Source organism: Oncorhynchus clarkii, chromosome 27 (genome assembly GCF_045791955.1).
Source record: "Oncorhynchus clarkii lewisi isolate Uvic-CL-2024 chromosome 27, UVic_Ocla_1.0, whole genome shotgun sequence".
NCBI lineage: Eukaryota > Metazoa > Chordata > Actinopteri > Salmoniformes > Salmonidae > Oncorhynchus > Oncorhynchus clarkii.
Genome location: NC_092173.1, coordinates 31,906,684 through 31,931,226, shown reverse-complemented (window position 1 = coordinate 31,931,226; position 24,543 = coordinate 31,906,684). Strand labels below are relative to the sequence as shown.

General features: G+C 44.7%; 1 protein-coding gene across 3 annotated transcripts in view; it reads left to right on the top strand.

The window, feature by feature from the left end:
- Positions 1 to 24,543, top strand: part of LOC139385611 (solute carrier family 36 member 4) — a 222,781-nt gene that overhangs the window by 20,015 nt on the left and 178,223 nt on the right. For all 3 annotated transcript variants that reach the window (XM_071130821.1, XM_071130822.1, XM_071130823.1), the window contains exons 8-10: positions 2,098 to 2,370; positions 8,287 to 8,385; positions 20,896 to 21,065. In XM_071130821.1, the coding sequence (XP_070986922.1) occupies positions 2,098 to 2,370; positions 8,287 to 8,385; positions 20,896 to 21,065 (542 nt within the window). The remainder of the gene's footprint in view (positions 1 to 2,097; positions 2,371 to 8,286; positions 8,386 to 20,895; positions 21,066 to 24,543) is intronic.

Here is a 24,543-nt window from a genome sequence, read left to right as displayed (position 1 = left end):
AGCGAGGAGAGGGACGAAAGCTAAACTGTTACACTGGCAATACTAAAGTGCCTATAAGAACATCCAATAGTCAAAGGTTAATGAAGTACAAATGGTTAAGAGGAAAATAGTCCTATAATTCCAATAATAACTACAACCTAAAACTTCTTACCTGGGAATATTGAAGACTCATGTTAAAAGGAACCACCAGCTTTCATATGGTCTCATGTTCTGAGCAAGGAACTTGCATAGCACATATTGCACTTTTACTTTCTTCTCTTTTACTTTCTTTGTTTTTGCATTATTTAAACCAAATTGAACATGTTTCATTATTTATTTGAGGCTAAATGTAATTTATTGATGTATTATATTAAGTTAAAATAAGTGTTCATTCAGTATTGTTGTAATTGTCATTATTACAAACTTTAAAAAATCCCCCAAAAATCGGCAGATTTAACCGGTATCGGCTTTTTTGGCCCTCCAATAATCGGTATTGGTATCGGCGTTGAAAAATCATAATCGGTCGACCTCTACTCTGTATGTGTTCATAGTATGACAACAGCTAGCATAGAGTGCATTCGGAAAGTATTCAGACCCCTTGAGTTTTTCCACATTTTGTTACGTTACAGCCTTTTTCTAAAATTGATTAAATTATATTTTAGATTAGTTTTTAGATATTTGTATTAAAATTGTATAAATTGTATTGTATTAAAAATTAGGAACAGAACTACCTTCTTTACATAAATATTCAGACCCTTAGCTCTGAGACTTGAAATTGACCTCAGGTGAATCCTGTTTCCATTGATCATTCTTGAGCTGTTTCTACAACTTGATTGTAGATTCAATGGATTGGACATGATTTGGAAAGGCACACCACTGTCTAAGGTCTCACAGTTGACAGTGCATGTCAGAGCAAAAACCAAGCCATAAGGTTGAAGGCATTGCCTGTCATTATGGGGCATTGTGTTTTGAAGATTGAGGAATAAAGAAAATCACACATTTTACAATAAGGCTGTAATGTAACAAAATGTGGAAAAATTGAAGGGGTCTGAATTATTTTTTAATGCTCATACTGCTGTTGGTTTATGGGTGTCGTGGAGTAGCTATGTAGATGGATCGCTACAGTATTCCCATTAGTGACTGAAGAATGTGGTGAATGGGGGTGATATGACGAATTAATAAGGACTTTTTAGTTAGATTTATTTAATCATTCTTTAAAGCAAGGTCATCAATTGAGAACCTGTTTTTATGGTGGTGAGTGAGTGGTGGTGAGTGAGTAACTTATGATAATTATAAATGAGTTAATGGGTGAACAAACTACACCGTATTTCCAGGTAGCACCATTTCTCTCCATGCATTTGTTGCCCTCCACCTCTGGGACTGGGAGACTAGCGGTTAAGAGTGTTGGACTAGTAACCGCAAGGTTGCTGGTTTGAATCCCCCGACCGACTAGGTGAAAGATCTGTTGATGTGCCCTTGAGCAAGGCACTTAACGCTAATTGCTACTCTTAAGTCGCTCTGGATAAGAGTGTCTGCTAAATGACTAAAATGTAATAGCAGACAGTCTAATTGAATGAAACCCTGATTTTTCTAACCTGTCTGAGCTGTGGGATAAGATGGAATCATGGGGATATAATTTGGAGCCCCCCCTCCCTCCTCTCCTCTACCCCCTCCCATTTCTAGTCCACTCCCTGGTGTTGTTGAATATTCATTAATCCCTGAAAGTTTTCTGATAGTTTCTCTCTGGGAAAAGCTTTTGTTGTTGATAGAAGCGGGAGAGCTGCTTATCGACAAGCAAGAGGCCAATCCACTTCACTTATCGACAAGCACGAGGCCAATCCACTTCTTCGCTTCCATGATAAGCTCCTACATAGTTTTTCTCTGGCAAGGAGAGAACATGCAGTAGCCTTAATTGCAGTCTGTAGATTTAGTGGGATCTCTATCTGAAAGTCTATCGGAAGGTTCATTCCTGAAGGTTGGCAGGGTGATGGGGTGAGTTTCACTCATGAACAGACGACCATTAATCACACCTTTTTGTGTGGGGGTGTGTGTGTGGATGTGTGCATGCATGCGTGTGTGTGTGCGTGCACCTGTGTGTATCCATTCCTTCCTCTCTAGGTCGTTGAGGGATACCAAGGTGTAAACATCACCCTGGCAGCTGAATCCCTGTCATTCGCCAACACCTCCATGGTGCCAGCCCCAGTCCCTCTACCCACCATGGTGCCCTCTGAGCCCTGGGCACTGGATCTGCGTCTTTACATGCTCTTCTTCCTGCCCTTCCTCATCCTGCTGGTGTTCATGAAGGACCTGAAGAACATGGCCGTCCTGTCGTTGCTGGCCAACGTCTGCATGGCCGTCAGCGTCATCATCATCTTCCAGTACATCACGACGGTAAGCATGTTGTTTACACTGTTGTTGTTTACACTGTTGTTGTGGCTGTCAGGGTCATCATCTTCCAGTACATCACATCGGTAAGCATGTTGTTTACACTGTTGTTGTTTACACTGTTGTTGTGGCTGTCAGGGTCATCATCTTCCAGTACATCACGACAGTAAGCATGTTGTTTACACTGTTGTTGTGGCTGTCAGGGTCATCATCATCTTCCAGTACATCACGACGGTAAGCATGTTGTTTACACTGTTGTTGTTGTGGCTGTCAGGGCCATCATCATCTTCCAGTACATCACGACGGTAAGCATGTTGTTTACACTGTTGTTGTTTACACTGTTGTTGTTGTGGCTGTCAGGGTCATCATCATCTTCCAGTGCATCACGACGGTAAGCATGTTGTTTACACTGTTGTTGTTTACACTGTTGTTGTGGCTGTCAGGGTCATCATCTTTCAGTACATCACGACGGTAAGCATGTTGTTTACACTGTTGTTGTTTACACTGTTGTTGTGGCTGTCAGGGTCATCATCATCTTCCAGTGCATCACGAAGGTAAGCATGTTGTTTACGCTGTTGTTGGAGACAACAGTGTAAACAATTGGAGACAAAAAATAAATCATGGAATCCTTTTGTTCAACAAAATGTAATCTACATTTTTGACTCATCAAAGGTAGCCAGCTTGGGAAGACATATCAGCCGGACAGACTTGTGCCATTCTTTCTACAATGGAAATCAAATATTGTTCGGAAAGTTCTTCCTAACACTGTTGCAGAAGTTCCCACAAAGTGTTGTAGGTTGCTTTGCTTTTACCCTTCTGCACAGTTCATCCCAAACCAGCTCAATGGGGTTTGTCTGGAGACTGTGCTGGCCATTCCATGATTTGAAGCCTACCGTCTTATTTTCTTCGAAGGTAGCTCTGACATAGCCTAGAGGTATGTTTTGGGTCATTATCTTGCTTTAGGATAAACCCTTGACCAATACACCAGAGGGTATTGCATGGCGCTGCAAAATGCTGTGGTAGCCATTTTGGTTCAGGGTGTCACTCACTCTGTGCAAGTCGCCGACTCTGGATCCAGCAAAAGAGCCCAAGACATCCTCCTCCGTGTTTGACCTTTGGTGTCACACTGAGGAACCATCCTTTTACCTACTCGCTGGTGTACAAAAACCCTGCGTGATGAACCGACGATTTCACATTTTGATTCATAAGACTTAAGACACAAGTCTTCTGTAGTCCACTGGTGGTGCTTCATGGCCCAGGCAAGCCTCTCTTATTTTGCCATTTTAGCAATGGCTTTCCTACTGCCACTCGACCTGTCAAACCTGCAGCTTGTTAAAACTTTAGACCGGTAGTCTCTTTCACGCAGGGTGAAACTGAGACTCGTTTACTTCGACCAGTATTAAGTTGTGCTTGAAGCTGTTGCCCTGTGAGCTGGCTATCACGCAAGCTGTTGACTCTCAGAAACTTGTCTTCTGATTCTGTTTTGGCTTTAGGTCTGTCAGACCTCTTCCTGTCAGAGTTCCCTCCAGTTTCCAAGTGCCTTTTGATGATGTAGGAAACTGTACTCACTGACACCATGGCTTTCTTTGCAATTTCTCTAAAGGAAAGACCTACACTTTTAAGGGTTATTATGGTCTGTCTGGCTTCCTTTGTTAATTGCTTTTTTTCGTGCCATTATGATAGCAATATACTACTTATTGCAGTACAATACTGTCCAAATAATGCTTAAGAGGGTGTAGTAACAGTCTGTTCCAACACTGCTTTAATACAGACAGAGTAATCAACACAAATTGGGACACCTGTAGGAATTGTTAGCACCAACTTTCAAGGCTTAATTTACTTCCATTGCTGCAGAACAGCTGTAAGTTGTTAACCCATTATTTGTTCCCTGAAAAATAGCTTTTTTTTTACAACTCTGAAATGTAAATTATTTTTCAGTTATTGGTAAACTTTTTTTTAACCTCTGACAGTCTACCGCTTACAGTCTACCGCTTACAGTCTACCGCTGACAGTCTACCGCTGACAGTCTACCGCTGACAGTCTACCGCTGACAGTCTACCGCTGACAGTCTACCGCTGACAGTCTACCGCTGACAGTCTACCGCTGACAGTCTACCGCTGACAGTCTACCGCTGACAGTCTACCGCTGACAGTCTACCGCTTACAGTCTACCGCTTACATTTGAACCATTTCAGGTTATTCACTGGACTTGAACTGCTTACATTTCACCCACATTTTTGCAGTTTTTATTGTTCTAAAACTTTAGACCGGTAATGTAAATCAGATCAAGCCTGAACCGTGTGATGTAGTAGAGAGTTGTAGTTTCCAGCAGGCCAATATTTTACATAGAATACCAGTCAAAAGATTAGGGACACCCACACATTCAAATATATATATTTTTTAAACAATATTCTACATTGTAGAATAATATTGAAGACATCAAAACTATGAAATAAAACATATGGAATCATGTAGTAACTATTAAGCTATTATCTGAGGACAGCACCCCAGCAAACAAACACCGACAATCATATTTCAACCCGCCAGGCGCGACACAAAACGCAGAAATAAAGATATAATTCATGCCTTACCTTTGACGAGCTTCTTCTCATGGCACTCCAATATGTCCCATAAACATCACAAATGGTCCTTTTGTTCGATTAATTCCGTCGATATATATATATATATATCCAAAATATCAATTTATTTGGCGCGTTTGATCCAGAAAAACACTGGTTCCAACTCGCGCAACACGACTACAAAATATCTCATAAGTTACCTGTAATCTTTGTCCAAACATTTCAAACAACTTTCTTAATACAACTTTAGGTATTTTTTAACGTAAATAAACGATTCAATTTTACACGGGATAAACTGCGTTCAATACCGGAGGAAAACAAAGTGTAGCAGGCTTTCAGGTCACGCGCCTCTAACAAAGAGTAGACTTTTCTCTACCCTCGTTCTGAACAGTGCTGTTTCTTCATTTCTCAAAGGAAAAACCTCAACCAATTTCTGACTGTTGACATCCAGTGGAAGCGATAGGAACTGCAAGCAAGTCCCTTAGAAATCTGGATTCCAAATGAAAACCCATTGAAAAGAGAGTGACCTCAACATTTTTTGTTTTGTTTGTCCTTGGGGTTTCGCCTGCCAAATATGTTATGTTATACTTGCAGACATCATTCAAACAGTTTTAGAAACTTCAGTGTTTTCTATCCAAATCTACTAATAATATGCATATCTTAGCTTCTGGGCCTGAGTAGCAGGCAGTTTACTTTGGACACGCTTTTCATCGAGACGTGAAAATACTGCCCCCTATCCCAAAGAAGTTAAGTGAAGTAATCTATCTACAAGCAGTTGGTGGAAAAATAACTTGTGTCATGCACAAAGTAGATGTCTTGACCGACTTGCCAAAACTATAGTTTGTTAACAAGACATTTGTGGAGTGGTTGAAAATTAGTTTTAATAACTCCAACCAAAGAGTATGTAAACTTCTGACTTCAACTGTATGCTGAGCACTTGTTGGCTGCTTTTCTTTCAATCTGCGGTCCAATTCATCCCAAACCATCTCAATTGGGTTCAGGTCGGTGAATGTGGAGTCAAGGTCATCTGATGCAGCACTCCATCACTCTCCTTCTTCGTCAAATAGCCCTTACACAGTCTGGAGGTATTGGGTCATTGTCCTGCTGAAAAACAAATGATAGTCCTACTAAGTGCAAACCAGATGGGATGGCATATCACTGCAGAATGCAGTGAGAATACCAAGAGTGTGTAAAGCTGTCGTCAATGCAAAGGGTGAATACTTTGAAGAATCTCATAATTTTGATTTGTTTAACACTTTTTTTGGTTACTAAATGATTCCGTATGTGTTATATCATAGGGTTGATGTCTTCACTATTATTCTACAATGTAGAAAATGGTAGAAGTAAAGAAAAACCCTTGAAGGGGTAGGTGTGTCAACCTTTGAGTGGTACTATAGTTTAGCGCAGATATCGTGGTAATGAATAACCATAATCCATTGCGTGTCCGCTTAAACTTGTCCAGTCTGTGCGGTGCAGACACGGAAACTGAGGGAAGAGAACCCCATGACGGAGAGGGATAGAAAGCAGTTGCTTTGCGTATCTGAAAATACATGACCTAAGTGAAAAGTACACCCTGAAAAAATGATGATAAAAATAAATACTCTACCATTCAAAAGTTTGGGGTCACTTAGAAGTTTTGTGTTCATTAAAATAACATCACATTTATCAGAAATACAGTGTAGACATTGTTAATGTTGTAAATGACTATTGTAGCTGGAAATGGCAGATTTGTTTAATGGAATATCTACATAGGCGTACAGAGGCCATGTGTTCCAATGGCACGTTGTGTTAGCTAATCCAAGTTTATAATTTAAAAAGGCTAATTGATCATTAGAAAGCCCTTTTGCAATTATGTTAGCACAGCTGAAAACTGTTGTGCTGCCTTTAAAGAAGCAATACAATTGGTCCTTAGACTAGCTGAGTATCTGGAGCATCAGCATTTGTGGGTTCCATTGAACAGGCTCAAAATGGCCAGAAACGAAATGAAGGCTATTCCATGCGAGAAATTGCCAAGAAACTGAAGATCTCGTACAACGCTGTGTACTACTCCCTTCACAGAACAGCACAAACTGTCTCTAACCAGAATAGACCAGGAGTGGGAGGCCCCGGTGCACAACTGAGCAAGAGGACAAGTACATTACTGTCCAGTTTGAGAAACAGACTCCTTACAAGTCCTCAGCTGTCAGCTTCATTAAATAGTACTCGCAAAACACCAGTCTCAAGGTCAATGGTGAAGAAGCGACTCCGGGATGCTGGCATTCTGGCAGAATTCCTCTGTCCGGTGTCTGTGTTCTTTTGCCCATCTTAATCTTTTCATTTTATTGGTAGTCTGAGATATGGCTTTTGCTTTGCCACTCTGCCTTGAAGGCCAGCATCCTGGAGTCGCCTGTTCACTCCCCCTTCCCCCCCAAACTACCACCTGCGGCTATGACTACCATCTTGGGACTTTTATTAATTGTTTTATTCAGTCTTACAACGTTCAACACACACAGTGCATTTAATGTGTAAAAACTGTGATTGTTTTAATAGAATGAACCAAAACCGAACCGATTTCAAAAAGCATGCTCAGCACTACAAAGCTTGTCTACTTGGACTGTTCCCAAGGTCATTCTAATAATACAATTAGGCATTTTGGAGCAGATTGACATCAGATGTAAGTGTTCCTGACGTGTCGTGTAATCCAGCGTTGATTGCTGTTTTAGATTTCCCACAGAAGGTTGTGCCAGCCAGGGTTGTGTATCTGCGAGTGTGTGTGGCACAGCTCATCCCTCAGCTGTGTGGGTGGGTGGCTGGGCAGTGTTCCGGGCAGTGGTCTAGGTGCCCTTGTGAACAGCCCTCATCAATCACCAACTGAATTATGTTTTAAATAGATTCATTAGGACCCCTGTCAGTCGCTGGGCGTCTCTGTGTGACGCGGTAGACGACACGCGTCCACAGGGGAACACAACACTGCATCCCTAATTCACCTTTAGGTCACCTAGCCGTCAACCCATTAACCTAACTCCATTTCTCCTCCCTCTCTTTCTGTTCGGTCTCTTAGTCTCTGCCTAATGTGTAATGGACTCTCTTACTGTCCTTTCTTTCATTCCTTCCACTCTGTGCCTGGGATTCTTCTTTTTCTCTGTTCCCTCTCGCTGTCTCACTCGGTTTTATCTGTGAGTCAGGGGAAATCTTGCCCTCTCTTCACTGTGTCTCTGAGCCAGTGTCTCTTGTGTCCTTGGCAGTGATGAGAAAGTTGATTCTGTTCTATAGGCCCTTATGGGAGTAGCTCCTCTGACAGACTGTCGTTGTCCCTGTTTTCCTAAACGCCTGCTTCTCTGTCTGCTGTCGCCCCTCTCTGACAGGATTTTGGGGACCTTCATCGTCTCCCTCTCACTTCCCCCTTGGGCAAGTTCCCCTTCTTCTTCGGAACAGCCATCTTTGCCTTCGAAGGCATCGGAGTGGTAAGTACTCTTCAACAGGTGTTATGAAACACCTGATTGGTTCCGGCACTTATGTGACCAGCTCTGGATTGGATGATGATTGGGGACCATGGGCCACGGCTGCAGTTAAAAGCCTTGAACACTGCATGGCTAAGAGAATGTTCAAGCCAAGGATAGTATTAGTGTTAATGTCATATAATTGATCCAGGGTGAATAGTGAGGATGGTGAGATCACATACTAATCTTTCCCTCAGCGTGGTCATTTAACAAGAGGATGCATCCGGTTTTCAAGGGAAATGAAAAGAGAGCCTGACTTTTTCTTTTGGATGTCAACAAGTCGACACCACTCTATCTTAACTCCTCCTCCACATTTACTGGATTGGATGAACAGTGTGAAAGTGAACCTCCAACCGGCATTTTATTTTTTTCTCATCAAGACCAGAAAGAAAAACGCTGCTCAGGTGTGCCTGCTAAGTTAGGTTAACCTTAGCTAGGTTAAATGCTGACCTCAGATGAGAGGGTTGAAGAATGGAAAAGTTCAATGATAACTCCTGGTGAGAGGGTTAAACTGGGCTAATCAGAGGGTTAAGCTGACGCTAACCTTCAGCTGGGGCTGGGGATTCGCTGGGGCTGGGGATTCAGTGGGGCTGGGGATTCAGTGGGGCTGGGGATTCAGTGGGGCTGGGGATTCATCTGGAGCTGGGGATTCAGTGGGGATGGGGATTCAGCTGGAGCTGGGGATTCAGCTGGGGATGGGGATTCAGCTGGAGCTGGGGATTCAGATGGAGCTGGGGATTCAGATGGGGATGGGGATTCAGATGGGGATGGGGATTCAGATGGGGATGGGGATGGGGATTCAGCTAGAGCTGGTGATTTGATGGGGATGGTGTCCTGCAGACAAGGATAAGTGTGTGTGTGTGTGTGTGTCCGCCATGGGCATGATGATGTATGAGGTGGTACCACGGTGTATTGACAGAGGGGCAGAGGAATACTCCCTGACCGCCGCTAACCCATTAATCAGCCAACCGGTGGGCACAGGGTGATGGCCGACAAGTCACCGCGACAACCCGACAGACAGAGACGACAGCCAGGCCACTCCGGATCAGCACATCTCCCTAGAGAGGGAGGAAGGAGAGAAGAGTACAAAATAAGAGAAAGGTTGTGGAGAGAATTGCTGACGCTGCTCAGATAGGATAGACGACCAGGAAGGAAGAATGAATGATAGCAGATAAAGTAAAGAAATAATTGAAGTAGTTAGGCCTCCTCCAGCTATCCCGTTCCACTCTCTCTGAGTGCCTTCTCTCTCTCCCCTCTCTCCTCTCTTTCTTGGAGTGATCCACGACCATATGGGTTCTCTCAGTCACCCTGACAGGGTAATTATCCGCCTGGGGATGTGATCTTCACACCATTCCCATGGGATAAGCAATGGGGAAGGGAGAGAGCCGGCCTGAAACGGGTGTCACAACTGATTGGCCAGCGCTGCTGCCAGTGAAAACGTATCTAACAGAGGGAGGGGTTGGGTTAAATGTGGAAGACACATTTCGATTGAATGCGTTCAGTTGTGCAACTGACTTAGGTGTCCCCTTTCCCACATCTCCAGTAGGTACTTGACTTCTGTTAGCTCGGACTATGGTTCCTTCTAGCACTAAAAACTGGGCCAAAGTGCTTTGGTGTGCTTATCACTTACTGACACACCTTTATCTGTACATTCTCCACCTGTCTCTCCAGCACAGAGTTCATAAAACAGAGAACTAGTGCAGCTCCCTGCAGATACTCTTGGCGCTAATGCTAATTGTGTTGGCTAGGCCAGCTAAAGCAAATTTTTAGGTGTTTTGGCTTTGGGCTTCAGGGTTTAAAGGAAGGTTATTAAGGTGGGTTGCGGGTTTCTTTCCAAACAATCATCTAAACCCCCTTTAATCCTCACCTTGTCAGAAGATATCTCTCCCTCCTCTCTCAAGGATAAACTATTTTTAAGACAGTAGATTAGCGCAAGGCTGTGTGCTGTACCTTTGGATGCCTCTGCTTTTGATTCCAGGGAGTTTATAGGTAGTGTTTGATTCCAGGGAGTTTATAGCTAGTGTTTGATTCCAGGGAGTTTATAGGGAGTGTTTGATTCCAGGGAGTTTATAGGGAGTGTTTGATTCCAGGTAGTTTATAGGGAGTGTTTGATTCCAGGGAGTTTATAGGTAGTGTTTGATTCCAGGGAGTTTATAGGGAGTGTTTGATTCCAGGGAGTTTATAGGGAGTGTTTGATTCCAGGGAGTTTATAGGTAGTGTTTGGTTCCAGGGAGTTTATAGGGAGTGTTTGATTCCAGGGAGTTTATAGGGAGTGTTTGATTCCAGGGAGTTTATAGGGAGTGTTTGATTCCAGGGAGTTTATAGGGAGTGTTTGATTCCAGGGAGTTTATAGGGAGTGTTTGATTCCAGGGAGTTTATAGGGAGTGTTTGATTCCAGGGAGTTTATAGGGAGTGTTTGATTCCAGGGAGTTTATAGGGAGTGTTTGATTCCAGGGAGTTTATAGGGAGTGTTTGATTCCAGGGAGTTTATAGGGAGTGTTTGATTCCAGGGAGTTTATAGGGAGTGTTTGATTCCAGGGAGTTTATAGGGAGTGTTTGATTCCAGGGAGTTTATAAGGAGTGTTTGATTCCAGTGTTTGGCCTCTCACTCTTCCATCAAGTCCAGGGCCAGGACTTGGATACATCCAGCAGATGGATACAGGCCATGGGTGAAAGTCTTTGGTGAATTTTCTCCTCTGGGTCCGGGGAGAGGGGGAGGGCGGGAAAAGCCCCCAAAAATGTAGTCCGGCACAGAACAATTGTTGTAATCTTTTTTTTAAAGAGAGACCGCTACTCGTAGCTGTTGAGACAGGCTCCCTGGTTCTCTTGGCAGGTTATTTGTATACTGTGTAGATAGGCTGTTTTGTGCAGAGAAAGATTTCCATGACTTTGATCTCTCCACTTTCCCTGGGCTTTGCTTTTTACTTGAATGGAGAAGGCGTTGCTGCTTATTTGTGTCGCCACGCTACAGTAGATCCAATGTGCACCCAGAGATCCGTTGCCAGTGATCTTCTCCTCTAATTTACATAATAGTGCTCTGGGTTCCGTTTAATTCAGAGAGCCATTCTGCAGAGAGAGAGAGAAAGGACATTTTAAACTACATCTGTTAAAGGATAAGTTTTTTTTTAACCAAATCTAAAATGTTTGTTATAGGGGTCTAGACAATTTGTTTTGTAATTTCACTTGGTTTTGAGAAACTTACCCCAACTCGTGATACACTTCCTCGTTGCTAGTTCTGCAATATGGGGGCCACAGATAAACATGAACAAAGGCTGCAAAAACACCCAAATACTTCCTTTTCGAAACTGCAAAGCTATAAGTATAGTAATGCAGATCTTTTTAGATTTTGTACACATGATATTTTAATTCCGAACTTTATCCGCAACGTTATATTCCATTGTGTTGCCCCTGGAGCGATACCTCTCTGTACAGCTGGATAGGGGAAACCGCTGTAGTCGTACAAAATAATATAACGTTGCAGATAAAGTTCGAAATGGCACAATTTTGTGTCAGACCTTCAGGTTTAGAAATGCATATCTGGTTTTCATTATTTTACTTTTCTCTCTTTCTTGTTCTCTCCCTCTCCCGCCCTCTATCTCTCCCGCCTCCATTCCCCTCTTTCCCCCTTTACTAACAGAAATGCTGACCTAATAAGTGTAACAGGCAAAAACGTTTTCCCCTTGGTCTTGTGTCTTAATCTGTTTTCCAGAGCCCCCTTTCTCCTCCGTGGCTCACCTAATTTCTTTGTCTTTAATGGCAGGTCTAGTATTTTCCTAAGGCCTGCCAGACATACTTCTTTGGAACAAAAATTCTGAGGCTGACGCTTCAGCTGGCCAGCCTCATCGATTGAAATTCCAGAATGAGAAATGTAGCAGAGGACATAAATATTGCAATTAGGGATGGGGATTCGGCTCCTACCTCAAACCAGGGTTTTATTGGGCTAGGGGTTTCTTAAAGGGTCTCTCGGGTGTGGAGGCTGACTGTTATGTAATGCTAATACATACATACACTGTGCTTGGCTCCTCTACCCAGCGCTGCCTGCTTCTCTGTGCAGGAGGTGAGCTCTGCAGAGGGCTGATTGAGCCTTGCTCACTGTAGGTTTCTGTATAAATAGACTTTATCTAATACCCTTGGCCTGGGTGGTAGAGTAATAAAGGAAATATATATAATGTCATAATTTTTTTTTGCAAAAAAATATATGGGGGATTGGAAGCGATGTAGACTATTACATTGGAAGCTACAGTCTATCTGCAATACTAAAACTGATCTACCCACTAAAAAAAATTCCCATCTATAAAAAAAATGCTCCCGGCCAAGTTTGGAGGGTGTTGAAACCACTGGTACACTCGTATGTATTCATACATTAATACATATAGACATACACATGGCTACCTACTAATGTAGGCTACGCTCTCTTATTTATCGATATTCATTGACACACACTGTTCAGTAATATACATGAACATGACGTACGTACACAAGCACATCCCAAGCTCATTTTGACATGTATCATAGCATGCCCATTTACACCCAAACAAAATCCAGTCTCCACATATGCAAACACACTTTGTCTCTGTCACACTCCTTGCCCACTCTGCGTCTGTCCTGAGTGATGTATGAACAGATCCACAGCCTCATTTCGCGCGCACACACACGCTATAATCTGGCCCAAGACTAACAGTAGAGAAAATCTGCCTAGGGTGATGTAATACCATACAGTAATATAATGTGAAGTGATCATGTCTTACTGGTAGCTGGGGCCTTTGACCTCCTCTCTCATGACAAGGGGATTATGGCCAACCTGCGGTCAGCAGTAGTTAGTTGAGCTCTCAACCTTTTGGCATGAACACAAAATGGCTGTTGGGTTGCTGTGGTGCGAGAAACACGACACAATGACTTAGCTACTCCTGATTTGTTGCAATGCGCGGTTGGCGGCAGGTGATTGGCTGAGAGATAATAGCTTGCTAGGCCTCCCTTCCTTACCGACAATCCCATATTGCCCTCTTCATTGCCTTAACACTAAATTGCCATCAATTAACCTTTAATTAACCTTTAATTGATGACAAATTAGTTGGATAGGTCAATGAAGGAGAACTGTTGTAATGTCTACAGGCAGAGAGAGAGAGGCTGTTCTTTAGCGTTATGTGACTGCTTAATCTGCCTGCATATTAGCCGCTCGAGTGCTAAGGAAATGGCGAGCGAGAGAGCGTGTCTAACCTCAGTGTTGTGTCGGACGGACGCCTTGAGAAAGAAATTAATTCTCCCTTTGATATTCATGGTCAAGAAAATGTATTTGGGGGAATTAATGATGAATATAATATTTCAGCACTGATAAACTTCCAATAGTTTAGTGTCCTCATTTAATATTTTTGTCTTTCAACCTCTCAATCTCTGACCTTGTCTCTATTTGCTTTAATTTTCTCTTTGTTTCTCATCTACCATGCTCTTCCACCCAGTCTACTGCTTTATCTTCCATTTTCTCTGTGTGTTTCTCAAAAACGCCCAATTTTTCAGTTTTTGATTTGTTAAAAAAGTTTGAAATATCCAATAAATGTCGTTCCACTTCATGATTGTGTCCCACTTGTTGTTGATTCTTCACAAAAAAATACAGTTTTATATCTTTATGTTTGAAGCCTGAAATGTGGCAAAAGGTCGCAAAGTTCAAGGGGGCCGAATACTTTCGCAAGGCACTGTACCATGCTCCTCTACCCAGTCTACTGCTTTATCTTCTCTTTTCTCTTTGTTTCCTGTGTGTGTCGGTGTCCCTGTGTGTGTATGTCGGTGTTCCTGTGTGTGTGTATGTCGGTGTTCCTGTGTGTGTGTATGTCGGTGTCCCTGTGTGTGTGTGTATGTCGGTGTCCCTGTGTGTGTGTGTATGTCGGTGTCCCTGTGTGTGTGTGTGTGTGTGTATGTCGGTGTCCCTGTGTGTGTGTGTGTGTGTGTGTGTGTGTGTGTGTCGGTGTGTGTGTGTGTGTGTGTGTGTGTGTGTGTGTCGGTGTCCCTGTGTGTGTCGGTGTCCCTGTGTGTGTCGGTGTCCCTGTGTGTGTGTGTGTGTGTGTGTGTGGGTGTCCCTGTGTGTGTGTGTTGGTGTCCCTGTGTGTGTGTGTGTGTGTGTGTGTGTGTGTCGGTGTCCCTGTGTGTGTGTGTGTGTGTCGGTGTCCCTGTGTGTGTGCGTGTGTGTGTGTCGGTGTGTGTGTGTGTGTGTGTCGGTGTCCCTGTGTGTGTGTGTGTGTGTGTGTGTGTGTGTGTGTGTATGTCGGTGTCCCTGTGTGTGTGTGTCGGTGTCCCTGTGTGTGTCGGTGTCCCTGTGTGTGTGTGTGTGTGTGTCGGTGTCCCTGTGTGTGTGTGTGTGTGTGTCGGTGTCCCTGTGTGTGTGTGTGTGTGTGTCGGTGTCCCTGTGTGTGTGTGTGTCGGTGTCCCTGTGTGTGTGTGTGTCGGTGTCCCTGTGTGTGTATGTCGGTGTCCCTGTGTGTGTATGTCGGTGTCCCTGTGTGTGTGTGTGTGTCGGTGTCCCTGTGTGTGTGTGTGTCGGTGTCCCTGTGTGTGTGTGTGTCGGTGTCCCTGTGTGTGTGTGTGTCGGTGTCCCTGTGTGTGTGTGTGTCGGTGTCCCTGTGTGTGTGTGTGTCGGTGTCCCTGTGTGTGTGTGTGTCGGTGTCCCTGTGTGTGTGTGTGTGTGTATGTCGGTGTCCCTGTGTGTGTGTGTGTGTCGGTGTCCCTGTGTGTGTGTGTGTGTGTGTGTCGGTGTCCCTGTGTGTGTGTGTGTGTGTGTGTCGGTGTCCCTGTGTGTGTGTGTGTGTGTGTGTCGGTGTCCCTGTGTGTGTGTGTGTGTGTGTGTCGGTGTCCCTGTGTGTGTGTGTGTGTGTGTGTGTCGGTGTCCCTGTGTGTGTGTGTGTGTGTCGGTGTCCCTGTGTGTGTGTGTGTGTGTCGGTGTCCCTGTGTGTGTGTGTGTGTGTGTCGGTGTCCCTGTGTGTGTGTGTGTGTCGGTGTCCCTGTGTGTGTGTGTGTGTGTCGGTGTCCCTGTGTGTGTGTGCGTGTCGGTGTCCCTGTGTGTGTGTGTGTCGGTGTCCCTGTGTGTGTGTGTGTCGGTGTGTGTCGGTGTGTGTCGGTGTCCCTGTGTGTGTGTGTCCCTGTGTGTGTGTGTCAGTGTCCCTGTGTGTGTGTGTGTGTATGTGTGTGTGTGTCGGTGTCGGTGTCGGTGTGTGTGTGTCGGTGTCCCTGTGTGTGTGTGTGTATGTCGGTGTCCCTGTGTGTGTGTGTGTGTGTGTCGGTGTCCCTGTGTGTATGTCGGTGTCTCTGTGTGTGTGTGTGTATGTCGGTGTCACTGTGTGTGTGTATGTCGGTGTCACTGTGTGTGTGTATGTCGGTGTCCCTGTGTGTGTGTGTGTGTGTGTGTGTGTGTGTATATGTTGGTGTCACTGTGTGTGTGTATGTCGGTGTCACTGTGTGTGTGTATGTCGGTGTCCCTGTGTGTGTGTATGTCGGTGTCCCTGTGTGTGTGTATGTCGGTGTCCCTGTGTGTGTGTGTGTGTGTGTGTGTGTGTGTGTCGGTGTCCCTGTGTGTGTGTGTGTGTGTGTCGGTGTCCCTGTGTATGTCGGTGTCCCTGTGTGTGTGTGTGTGTCGGTGTCACTGTGTGTGTGTGTGTCGGTGTCACTGTGTGTGTGTATGTCGGTGTCACTGTGTGTGTGTATGTCGGTGTCCCTGTGTGTGTGTGTATGTCGGTGTCCCTGTGTGTGTGTGTATGTCGGTGTGTGTGTGTGTGTGTGTGTGTGTGTATGTCGGTGTCCCTGTGTGTGTGTGTCGGTGTCCCTGTGTGTATGTCGGTGTCCCTGTGTGTGTGTATGTCTGTGTCCCTGTGTGTGTGTGTGTGTGTCGGTGTCCCTGTGTGTATGTCGGTGTCCCTGTGTGTGTGTGTGTCGGTGTCCCTGTGTGTGTGTGTGTATGTCGGTGTCCCTGTGTGTGTGTGTGTGTGTGTGTGTGTGTGTATGTCGGTGTCCCTGTGTGTATGTCGGTGTCGCTGTGTGTGTGTTTGTATGTCGGTGTCACTGTGTGTGTGTATGTCGGTGTCACTGTGTGTGTGTATGTCGGTGTCACTGTGTGTGTGTGTGTATGTCGGTGTCACTGTGTGTGTGTGTGTATGTCGGTGTCCCTGTGTGTGTGTGTGTATGTCGGTGTCCCTGTGTGTGTGTGTGTGTGTGTGTGTGTGTGTGTGTGTATGTCGGTGTCCCTGTGTGTGTGTATGTCGGTGTCCCTGTGTGTGTGTATGTCGGTGTCCCTGTGTGTGTGTGTGTCGGTGTCACTGTGTATGTCGGTGTCCCTGTGTATGTCGGTGTCCCTGTGTGTGTGTGTGTATGTCGGTCTCCCCGTGTGTGTGTGTGTGTGTGTGTGTGTGTGTCGGTCTCCCCGTGTGTGTGTGTGTCGGTCTCCCCGTGTGTGTGTGTGTCGGTCTCCCCGTGTGTGTCGGTCTCCCCGTGTGTGTGTGTGTGTGTGTCGGTCTCCCCGTGTGTGTCGGTCTCCCCGTGTGTGTCGGTCTCCCCGTGTGTGTCGGTCTCCCCGTGTGTGTGTGTGTGTCGGTCTCCCCGTGTGTGTGTCGGTCTCCCCGTGTGTGTGTGTGTGTGTGTGTGTGTGTGTGTCGGTCTCCCCGTGTGTGTGTGTGTGTGTCGGTCTCCCCGTGTGTGTGTGTGTGTGTGTGTGTCGGTCTCCCCGTGTGTGTGTGTGTGTGTCTCCCCGTGTGTGTGTGTGTGTCTCCCTGTGTGTGTGTGTGTGTCTCCCTGTGTGTGTTTGTGTCGGTCTCCCTGTGTGTGTGTGTGTGTGTCGGTCTCCGTGTGTGTGTCGGTCTCCCTGTGTATGTGTGTGTCGGTCTCCGTGTTTGTGTGTGTGTGTGTGTGTGTGTCGGTTTCCCTGTGTGTGTGTGTGTGTCTGTCTGCTTGTGTCTCTGTCTGTCTCTGGGTCTGGGTCTCTGTCTCCCTGTGTGTGCGTGTCGGTCTGTCTGTGCGTGTCTGTGTCTGTCTGTATCTCTCTCTGTCTGGGTCTGTCTCTGTCTGTCTGTCTGTGTCTATCTGTCTTTGTGTGTCTCTGTCTGCTTGTGTCTGTCGGTCTTTCTGTCTGTGCGTGTCGGTCTCTCTGTGTCTGTCTGTCTGTCTGTCTGTCTGTCTGTGTGTCTGAGTCTCTGAAACACACACACAGACACTGACAGAGACACACAGACACAGACCCAGACAGACAGACACACAGAGACACAGACGGACAGACAGTCTGTGTGTGTCGGTCTCTGTCTCTCTGGGTCTGTCTGTTTTGTCTCTGGGTCTGTCTGTTTTGTCTCTGGGTCTGTCTGTCTCTTGGTCTGTCTCTGTCTTTCTTTGTCTCCCTGTGTGTTAGTGTCGGTCTGTCTGTCTGTGTGTGTTTCTGTCTCTGTCTGTGTCTCTGTCTCTCAGTCTGTGTGCGTGTTGGTCTCTGTCTGTCTGTTTCTGTCTGGGTCTGTTGTCTGTCTGTGTCTCTGTCTGTCTGTCAGTGTCTGTGTGTGTTTTTGTCTGGGTTTGTCTGAGTCTCTCTGTCTGTTTGAGTCTGTCTGTCTGTGTCTGGGTAAGTCTGTCTGTGTCTGGGTAAGTCTGTCTGTGTCTGGTTCTCTGTCTATCTGTGTGTGTGTGTGTGTGTGTGTCTGTGTGTGTGTGTGTGTGTCTCTGTTTGTGCATGTGTGTCTCTGTGTGTGTGCATGTGTGTGTCTCTCTCTGTCTCTGTCTGTGTGTGTCTCTGTTTGTGTGTCTGTCTCTGTCTGTCTGTCTGTCTGTCTCTGTCTGTGTGTTTTTGTCTGTCTGTGTGTCTCTGTCTGTTTGGGTCTGTCTCTGTCTGGGTTTGTCTGTCTCTGTCCGGGTCTGTCTGTGTCTATGTTTCTGTGTGTGTGTGTGTGTGTGTGTGTGTGTGTCTCTCTGTCAGTCTGTTTGGGTCTATCTCTCTGTCTCTGTCTCCGTCTGGGTTTGTCTGTCCGGGTCTGTCTGTGTGTGTGTGTCTCTGTTTGTGTATCTCTGTCTGTCTGTGTCTGTGTGTTTCCCTGTGTGTGTTTCTCTGTGTGTGTCTGTCTGTCTGTCTGTCTGTCTGTCTGTCTGTCTGTCTGTCTGTGTCTTTTTGGGTCTGTCTGTGTGTGTCTGGGTCTGTGTGTGTCTCTTTCTGTTTGTCTGTCTCTGTTTTCTGTGTCTATCTGTCTTTATCCCCCACTCTCCCCTATATCTCTCCTACTCTTCTCCAGCCCTCTCTCTCTCTCGCAGTCCACATCTGTCTCTGTATGTGTCTGCTCCTCTCTCATTAGTGGGCTGTACCCCAGGCTGAGAGGTCAGTGTTATTAGCTTGTTAACTGAACCACCTGTTGTCTGCTGAATGCAGACCAGCTGTCTGCCCAATGCCGCCATCTCACACACCCTGCTTGATGTGGCGGTAAAAAGGCAGGGGCTCCTGGCACTGTGGCTTTGGTCAGGTCTCTTAGATCAGTGTAGTTTTGGCATGTTAGTTCTCTGGCTCTGAAGCAACTCAGTCACTGTTGGAGTCTTGGCTGGTTGGCCCTGTTACGGAGTTTGTGGTTTGAGGGCAATGTGTCTGATATGTTTTGTTGTGAGTGAGGCAAGGTTCTTGGACATATAGCCAAACAGGAGAGGCCCTTGCCAACTTTTTATTATGATTTAGATGTATCCACTTACTCTGACACCTAAAGTTACATTCATGTTGGTTGTGTGCTTTCATACATTAGTCTAATAGTGTATTTTGTATGCATAATCAATGCATCAGAAATCAGGTCGTTGAAGTGTTCACCATCCCTCTGTGTCTGTTAGCCTTGTTGGTGCTGCAATTGTTCTCAATTCGCTGCCAGACGAAGTCATGAATCACCAAGTCAAACAGCAGTCCGACAACTTATCAGTCGCATCAGGAGGAGAGGTAACAAGCCCCTGTCAAGAACTGATCAGTCACTACCAAGTTGGAAGAGGAAAATAAAAATGCATCTGTGACTCACAGCCAGCTTTAAACCTGTTCAAATGAAACTGTTACCCAATTTAGAAAGCATCTATATTTTCTTGACGTGAGGTGGGAAAGAGCGAGAGGGAATAAAAGAAAGCGAGAAAGGGAGGTAGGTGCGAGTGTCTGGGGATCTAATTATGCCACGGTCTCTTTATGTGAAGGTTTGGTGATGAATGCCAATCATTAATCCCTCTGCCCAGATCAAGATGCGTTCCCGGGGCAGAGAGCGGAGAGCAGTTCCTCAGTCTGTGTGTGGTACTTAGTAGTGATGATGTTTCCTGCCACCCTGCCATGCAGCATCCCCATGGGGCATGAGCCAAACGGCAGCACCTAAAACATCCAACACCCACCCTCCCACTCACCCAGCATACCAACTCATCCCCAGCTAAAGTCTGATTCCTCCCAAAGCTGAGTTGCTTGGTAAACGTCTGGGGTTAACGTAGGTCACCGTGTGTAATGTAATCAGAGACCTCCTAGCTGCTCAGTTATCCTTCTCTCTGCCAAGGATTTGTTATTCAACAGAAGGATGATGCTTTTCATCATTTTGTGGCTTTTTCAGATCTCAATACTTAGTTTTTCGGGGCACTCTTTCCAGGCTCTTATTCAGATCTCAATACTCAATACTCTTTCCAGGCTCTTATTCAGATCTCAATACTCTTTCCAGGCTCTTATTCAGATCTCAATACTCTTTCCAGGCTCTTATTCAGATCTCAATACTCAATACTCTTTCCAGGCTCTTATTCAGATCTCAATACTCAATACTCTTTCCAGGCTCTTATTCAGATCTCAATACTCAATACTCTTTCCAGGCTCTTATTCAGATCTCAATACTCAATACTCTTTCCAGGCTCTTATTCAGATCTCAATACTCAATACTCTTTCCAGGCTCTTATTCAGATCTCAATACTCAATACTCTTTCCAGGCTCTTATTCAGATCTCAATACTCAATACTCTTTCCAGGCTCTTATTCAGATCTCAATACTCTTTCCAGGCTCTTATTCAGATCTCAATACTCTTTCCAGGCTCTTATTCAGATCTCAATACTCTTTCCAGGCTCTTATTCAGATCTCAATACTCTTTCCAGGCTCTTATTCAGATCTCAATACTCTTTCCAGGCTCTTATTCAGATCTCAATACTCTTTCCAGGCTCTTATTCAGATCTCAATACTCTTTCCAGGCTCTTATTCAGATCTCAATACTCTTTCCAGGCTCTTATTCAGATCTCAATACTCTTTCCAGGCTCTTATTCAGATCTCAATACTCTTTCCAGGCTCTTATTCAGATCTCAATACTCTTTCCAGGCTCTTATTCAGATCTCAATACTCAATACTCTTTCCAGGCTCTTATTCAGATCTCAATACTCAATACTCTTTCCAGGCTCTTATTCAGGATAATGTTTTTTTTTGTGTTATTACATTATACAGCATTCCTGTTTTCTTGACTATGTGCTCTCCCTCTGTGTATGTGGCAGGTTCTTCCTCTAGAGAACCAGATGAAGGAACCGAAGCGGTTCCCCACGGCTCTGAACATCGGGATGGGTATCACCATCGTCCTCTACGTTGTCTTGGCAACGCTGGGCTACCTCCACTTTGGTGACGACATCAAAGGAAGCATAACCCTTAACCTTCCTCACAATGCTTGGTAAGCCCCGTCACATAAACAGGAACATGGTTGAACATGGTAGTACACGGTGTCTGTTAGTGGACATGGTGTAGGTGGCTGGGTGGCTGGCCTTTTTTAAAGGAACAAATGGACCTGCTCTGTCTCCCAGTACCAGGTTTCTCTGATGCTGTAGAGTACAGAGAGGTTAGGGCGGCCGTCTCAGTACTATGGTGACTGTTTTGTGGGTGTGTACTGTGTGTTTGTGGTCAATGTTCGACTGTGTTGTGTGTGTGTGGTTACATCATGTTTAATTATGATTTGCGTGTGTGTCAGTATTATACGCTGTCTCCTCTAGACTTAAACAGTATCCACATTGTCCTACCTTCATACCAACCAACATTTGGTAATGCTAAACACAACGGGTGCTTTTTTCAAACCCCATTGAGCCTCTGTAATCCGAGGTAACAATTACATGTAAAATTCCAGAGCGAATGCTAGCTAAATGCTAACAAGTGCAATGCGATAATATTATGCAGTCTCTGACAAACTATTTGCAGAACAGACATCCCAGCTCATAAACTTGTACAAGTATCTCAAAAATGCTACTCACAGTTTTCTGTGTGCATAAAACCTATATTTTACCAAGAAAAGCTTGTTCCTAGAATAAACTAAATTAACTATCCAAATGTACAATTGAAGTACATTTAGCACATTTTAGACAGTTAACTTAATAGGTAGCCTAGCGGTTAAGAGCATTGGGCCAGTAATTGAAAGGTTGCTGGTTTGAATCCTCAAGCCGACTAGGTGAACAATTTGTCGATGTGCCCTTGAGCAAGGCTCTTAACCCTAATTGCTCCTGTAAGTCGCTCTGGAAAAGAGTGTCCGCTAAATGACTAAAATGTAAAATAAGATATCTTGTTGACAAACATTTTAAAGTTGTGAATTCCATACTGTAACTAGGTCAACCGGCGCATGCTGCACCACAGTGAGTGACTCACAAGGTGCTGGTCTCTCATTGTGTGCTTGTAAACAAATACCACATGATTGGGGACTACTGGTAAGGTTCATAATGTAAAATAATGTGATGGGTGAAATGAAGAACGCAATCTGCTTCATCTCCTTATGTATTGTACAAGTTGACTGCAGGTATTTACTTAAAAAGGAGCTACAAATATTCACATTTATTAAAAAACTTCAAAGAAATCGTTTCAACGGTATTGACTGTATTGATAAACCATCTCCTGGCTATTTTCAAGTTCCCCGGTATACCGTCCAAGCCTAGTATCGATGTAGTGTGTGTGTGTGTGTCTCTGTGATATGTCCTTTTGTCTTCTTTGTTTGAGTTTATGTGAAATGTGGGTGTCAGTTACCATGTTGTATTACTGTAGAGGTCAGCTCAGTGTAACATGACTAGACGAGGTATGCCATGGTGAGTTACCATGTTGTATTACTGTAGAGGTCAGCTCAGTGTAACATGACTAGACGAGGTATGCCATGGTGAGTTACCATGTTGTATTACTGTAGAGGTCAGCTCAGTGTAACATGACTAGACGAGGTATGCCATGGTGAGTTACCATGTTGTATTACTGTAGAGGTCAGCTCAGTGTAACATGACTAGACGAGGTATGCCATGGTGAGTTACCATGTTGTATTACTGTAGAGGTCAGCTCAGTGTAACATGACTAGACGAGGTATGCCATGGTGAGTTACCATGTTGTATTACTGTAGAGGTCAGCTCAGTGTAACATGACTAGACGAGGTATGCCATGGTGAGTTACCATGTTGTATTACTGTAGAGGTCAGCTCAGTGTAACATGACTAGACGAGGTATGCCATGGTGAGTTACCATGTTGTATTACTGTAGAGGTCTGCGGGGGACTGATTTATTCATCCCGCACCCCGCCCACTTCTGGTGGCTTTCTGTCTAACACCCACCCAGTACTGAAATAACTGGTCCCGAACCCAACCATAGTCCCGCAATGTTATTTTAGGTAAATGTGACACATCGCACTTGCCAGCCATGGTCCCAGCAATTTTGCGCCCTATAGGCAATATCAAGATGCACAAAAATAAACTAAGAAATAGGTTAAATTACCAGAGATTCTCACTGGGCCCATTATATTAGGCGATCGGTATTACTGGGCTATATCAGCCAATAGGATAGACCTTAGTTTTAAGATAATTGAGTTGAGGAGTAGGAGTTGGAGAGACTTTTCAGCTACATTTATAGCCTACCTTTTTAGGAGTGGGACAATTTTCAGACTGAGACAAATATTGGTGATCAATATTTATTTCTAGGCAATGTAGTAAACTATAGCCTAATCATATTTAGGAAGTACATTTCCTTGGAAAGATTACTACCTTGTGTTTCTCTGCCCATGCATAGGCTATAGCAGTGGTTCCCAAACTAGGGGTCGCCTCATAAGAAAATGGGGCCGAGGGAGAATTTACAATCATGAAAAAAATATACAAAAAAAAGTAGATATTATAATATTGTCTATCTCAAAATCATTGAAATGTGGTTAACCTTAAAATTACAATTATTAAAATCTAAAAGATAAAATTCTACCAGCCCTTAGATCATGGGAAAGTGGCGCACTTAAATAATTCCCACGGTGAATGGCTGGGCCCGCTAAGCTAATGAACTTCACACTATTGCAGAGACTTTACTTTGATATTACTGGCCGCAATTGATATTGTGAAAACAATGCGTGGGGAGGCAGAGGCACAGAAACTCACATCAATACCTTTGTCAAATAACACTGTTTATCAAATAGTATTTATTTCTAGCAATCAAGAGGAAACTCTGATTGAACGACAAAAAAAATTCCCCTGTTTATGCTCTCCAACTGGACGTTAGCTGTCAGGGCTGAGATGCCCATGCATGGACTTTTGTTATATATACATGTCAGGGGGGGGGGGGGGGGGGTGTGTGTGTGTGTGTGTTTTATTCACGAGCACATATTGTTCTGTCTCACGATTCCTGAGCATGAAACGGCACAAGGCATGTTCAGTGGCTAGGATGACGAGAAATGGATTCCATGGGATTGAATGGTGGGCTTTTGCACAGATGTGGCTCCATCTATGGAGGGCAGGCCTCTGCACTCTTAAGTGTCCCACATGAGTGATGACTGCCTACCTCCAATGCTTGGAAGAGCACTTTGGGAACTACTTCCCAATCTGTTTGACTGTGATGCTGATTTAGTTGACATGCCGGTAATTGAAATTTAACTGCGAATTGAAGTGTCATGTGACCGAATGCATTCACGGGTCACAACGGAGGAGTTTTGGTTTCTGGCTCAAAGGGAATAAATACCCTGCTGTCTCCGTCTGAGCATAAATGCCACGTTTAAAACAGCCGGGAACTTGGAAGTCGGAAATCTCAGACTTGAGAGCATTCAAGAAAACTGTGAAGTTGTGGGAAAAAATTAGCTTTGATTAGGAAAAATCAATTTAAACAGTCATCCAACTCGGAAATCCAACTTGGGAACTCTGGACTCTCTTTTTCTAGAGCTCC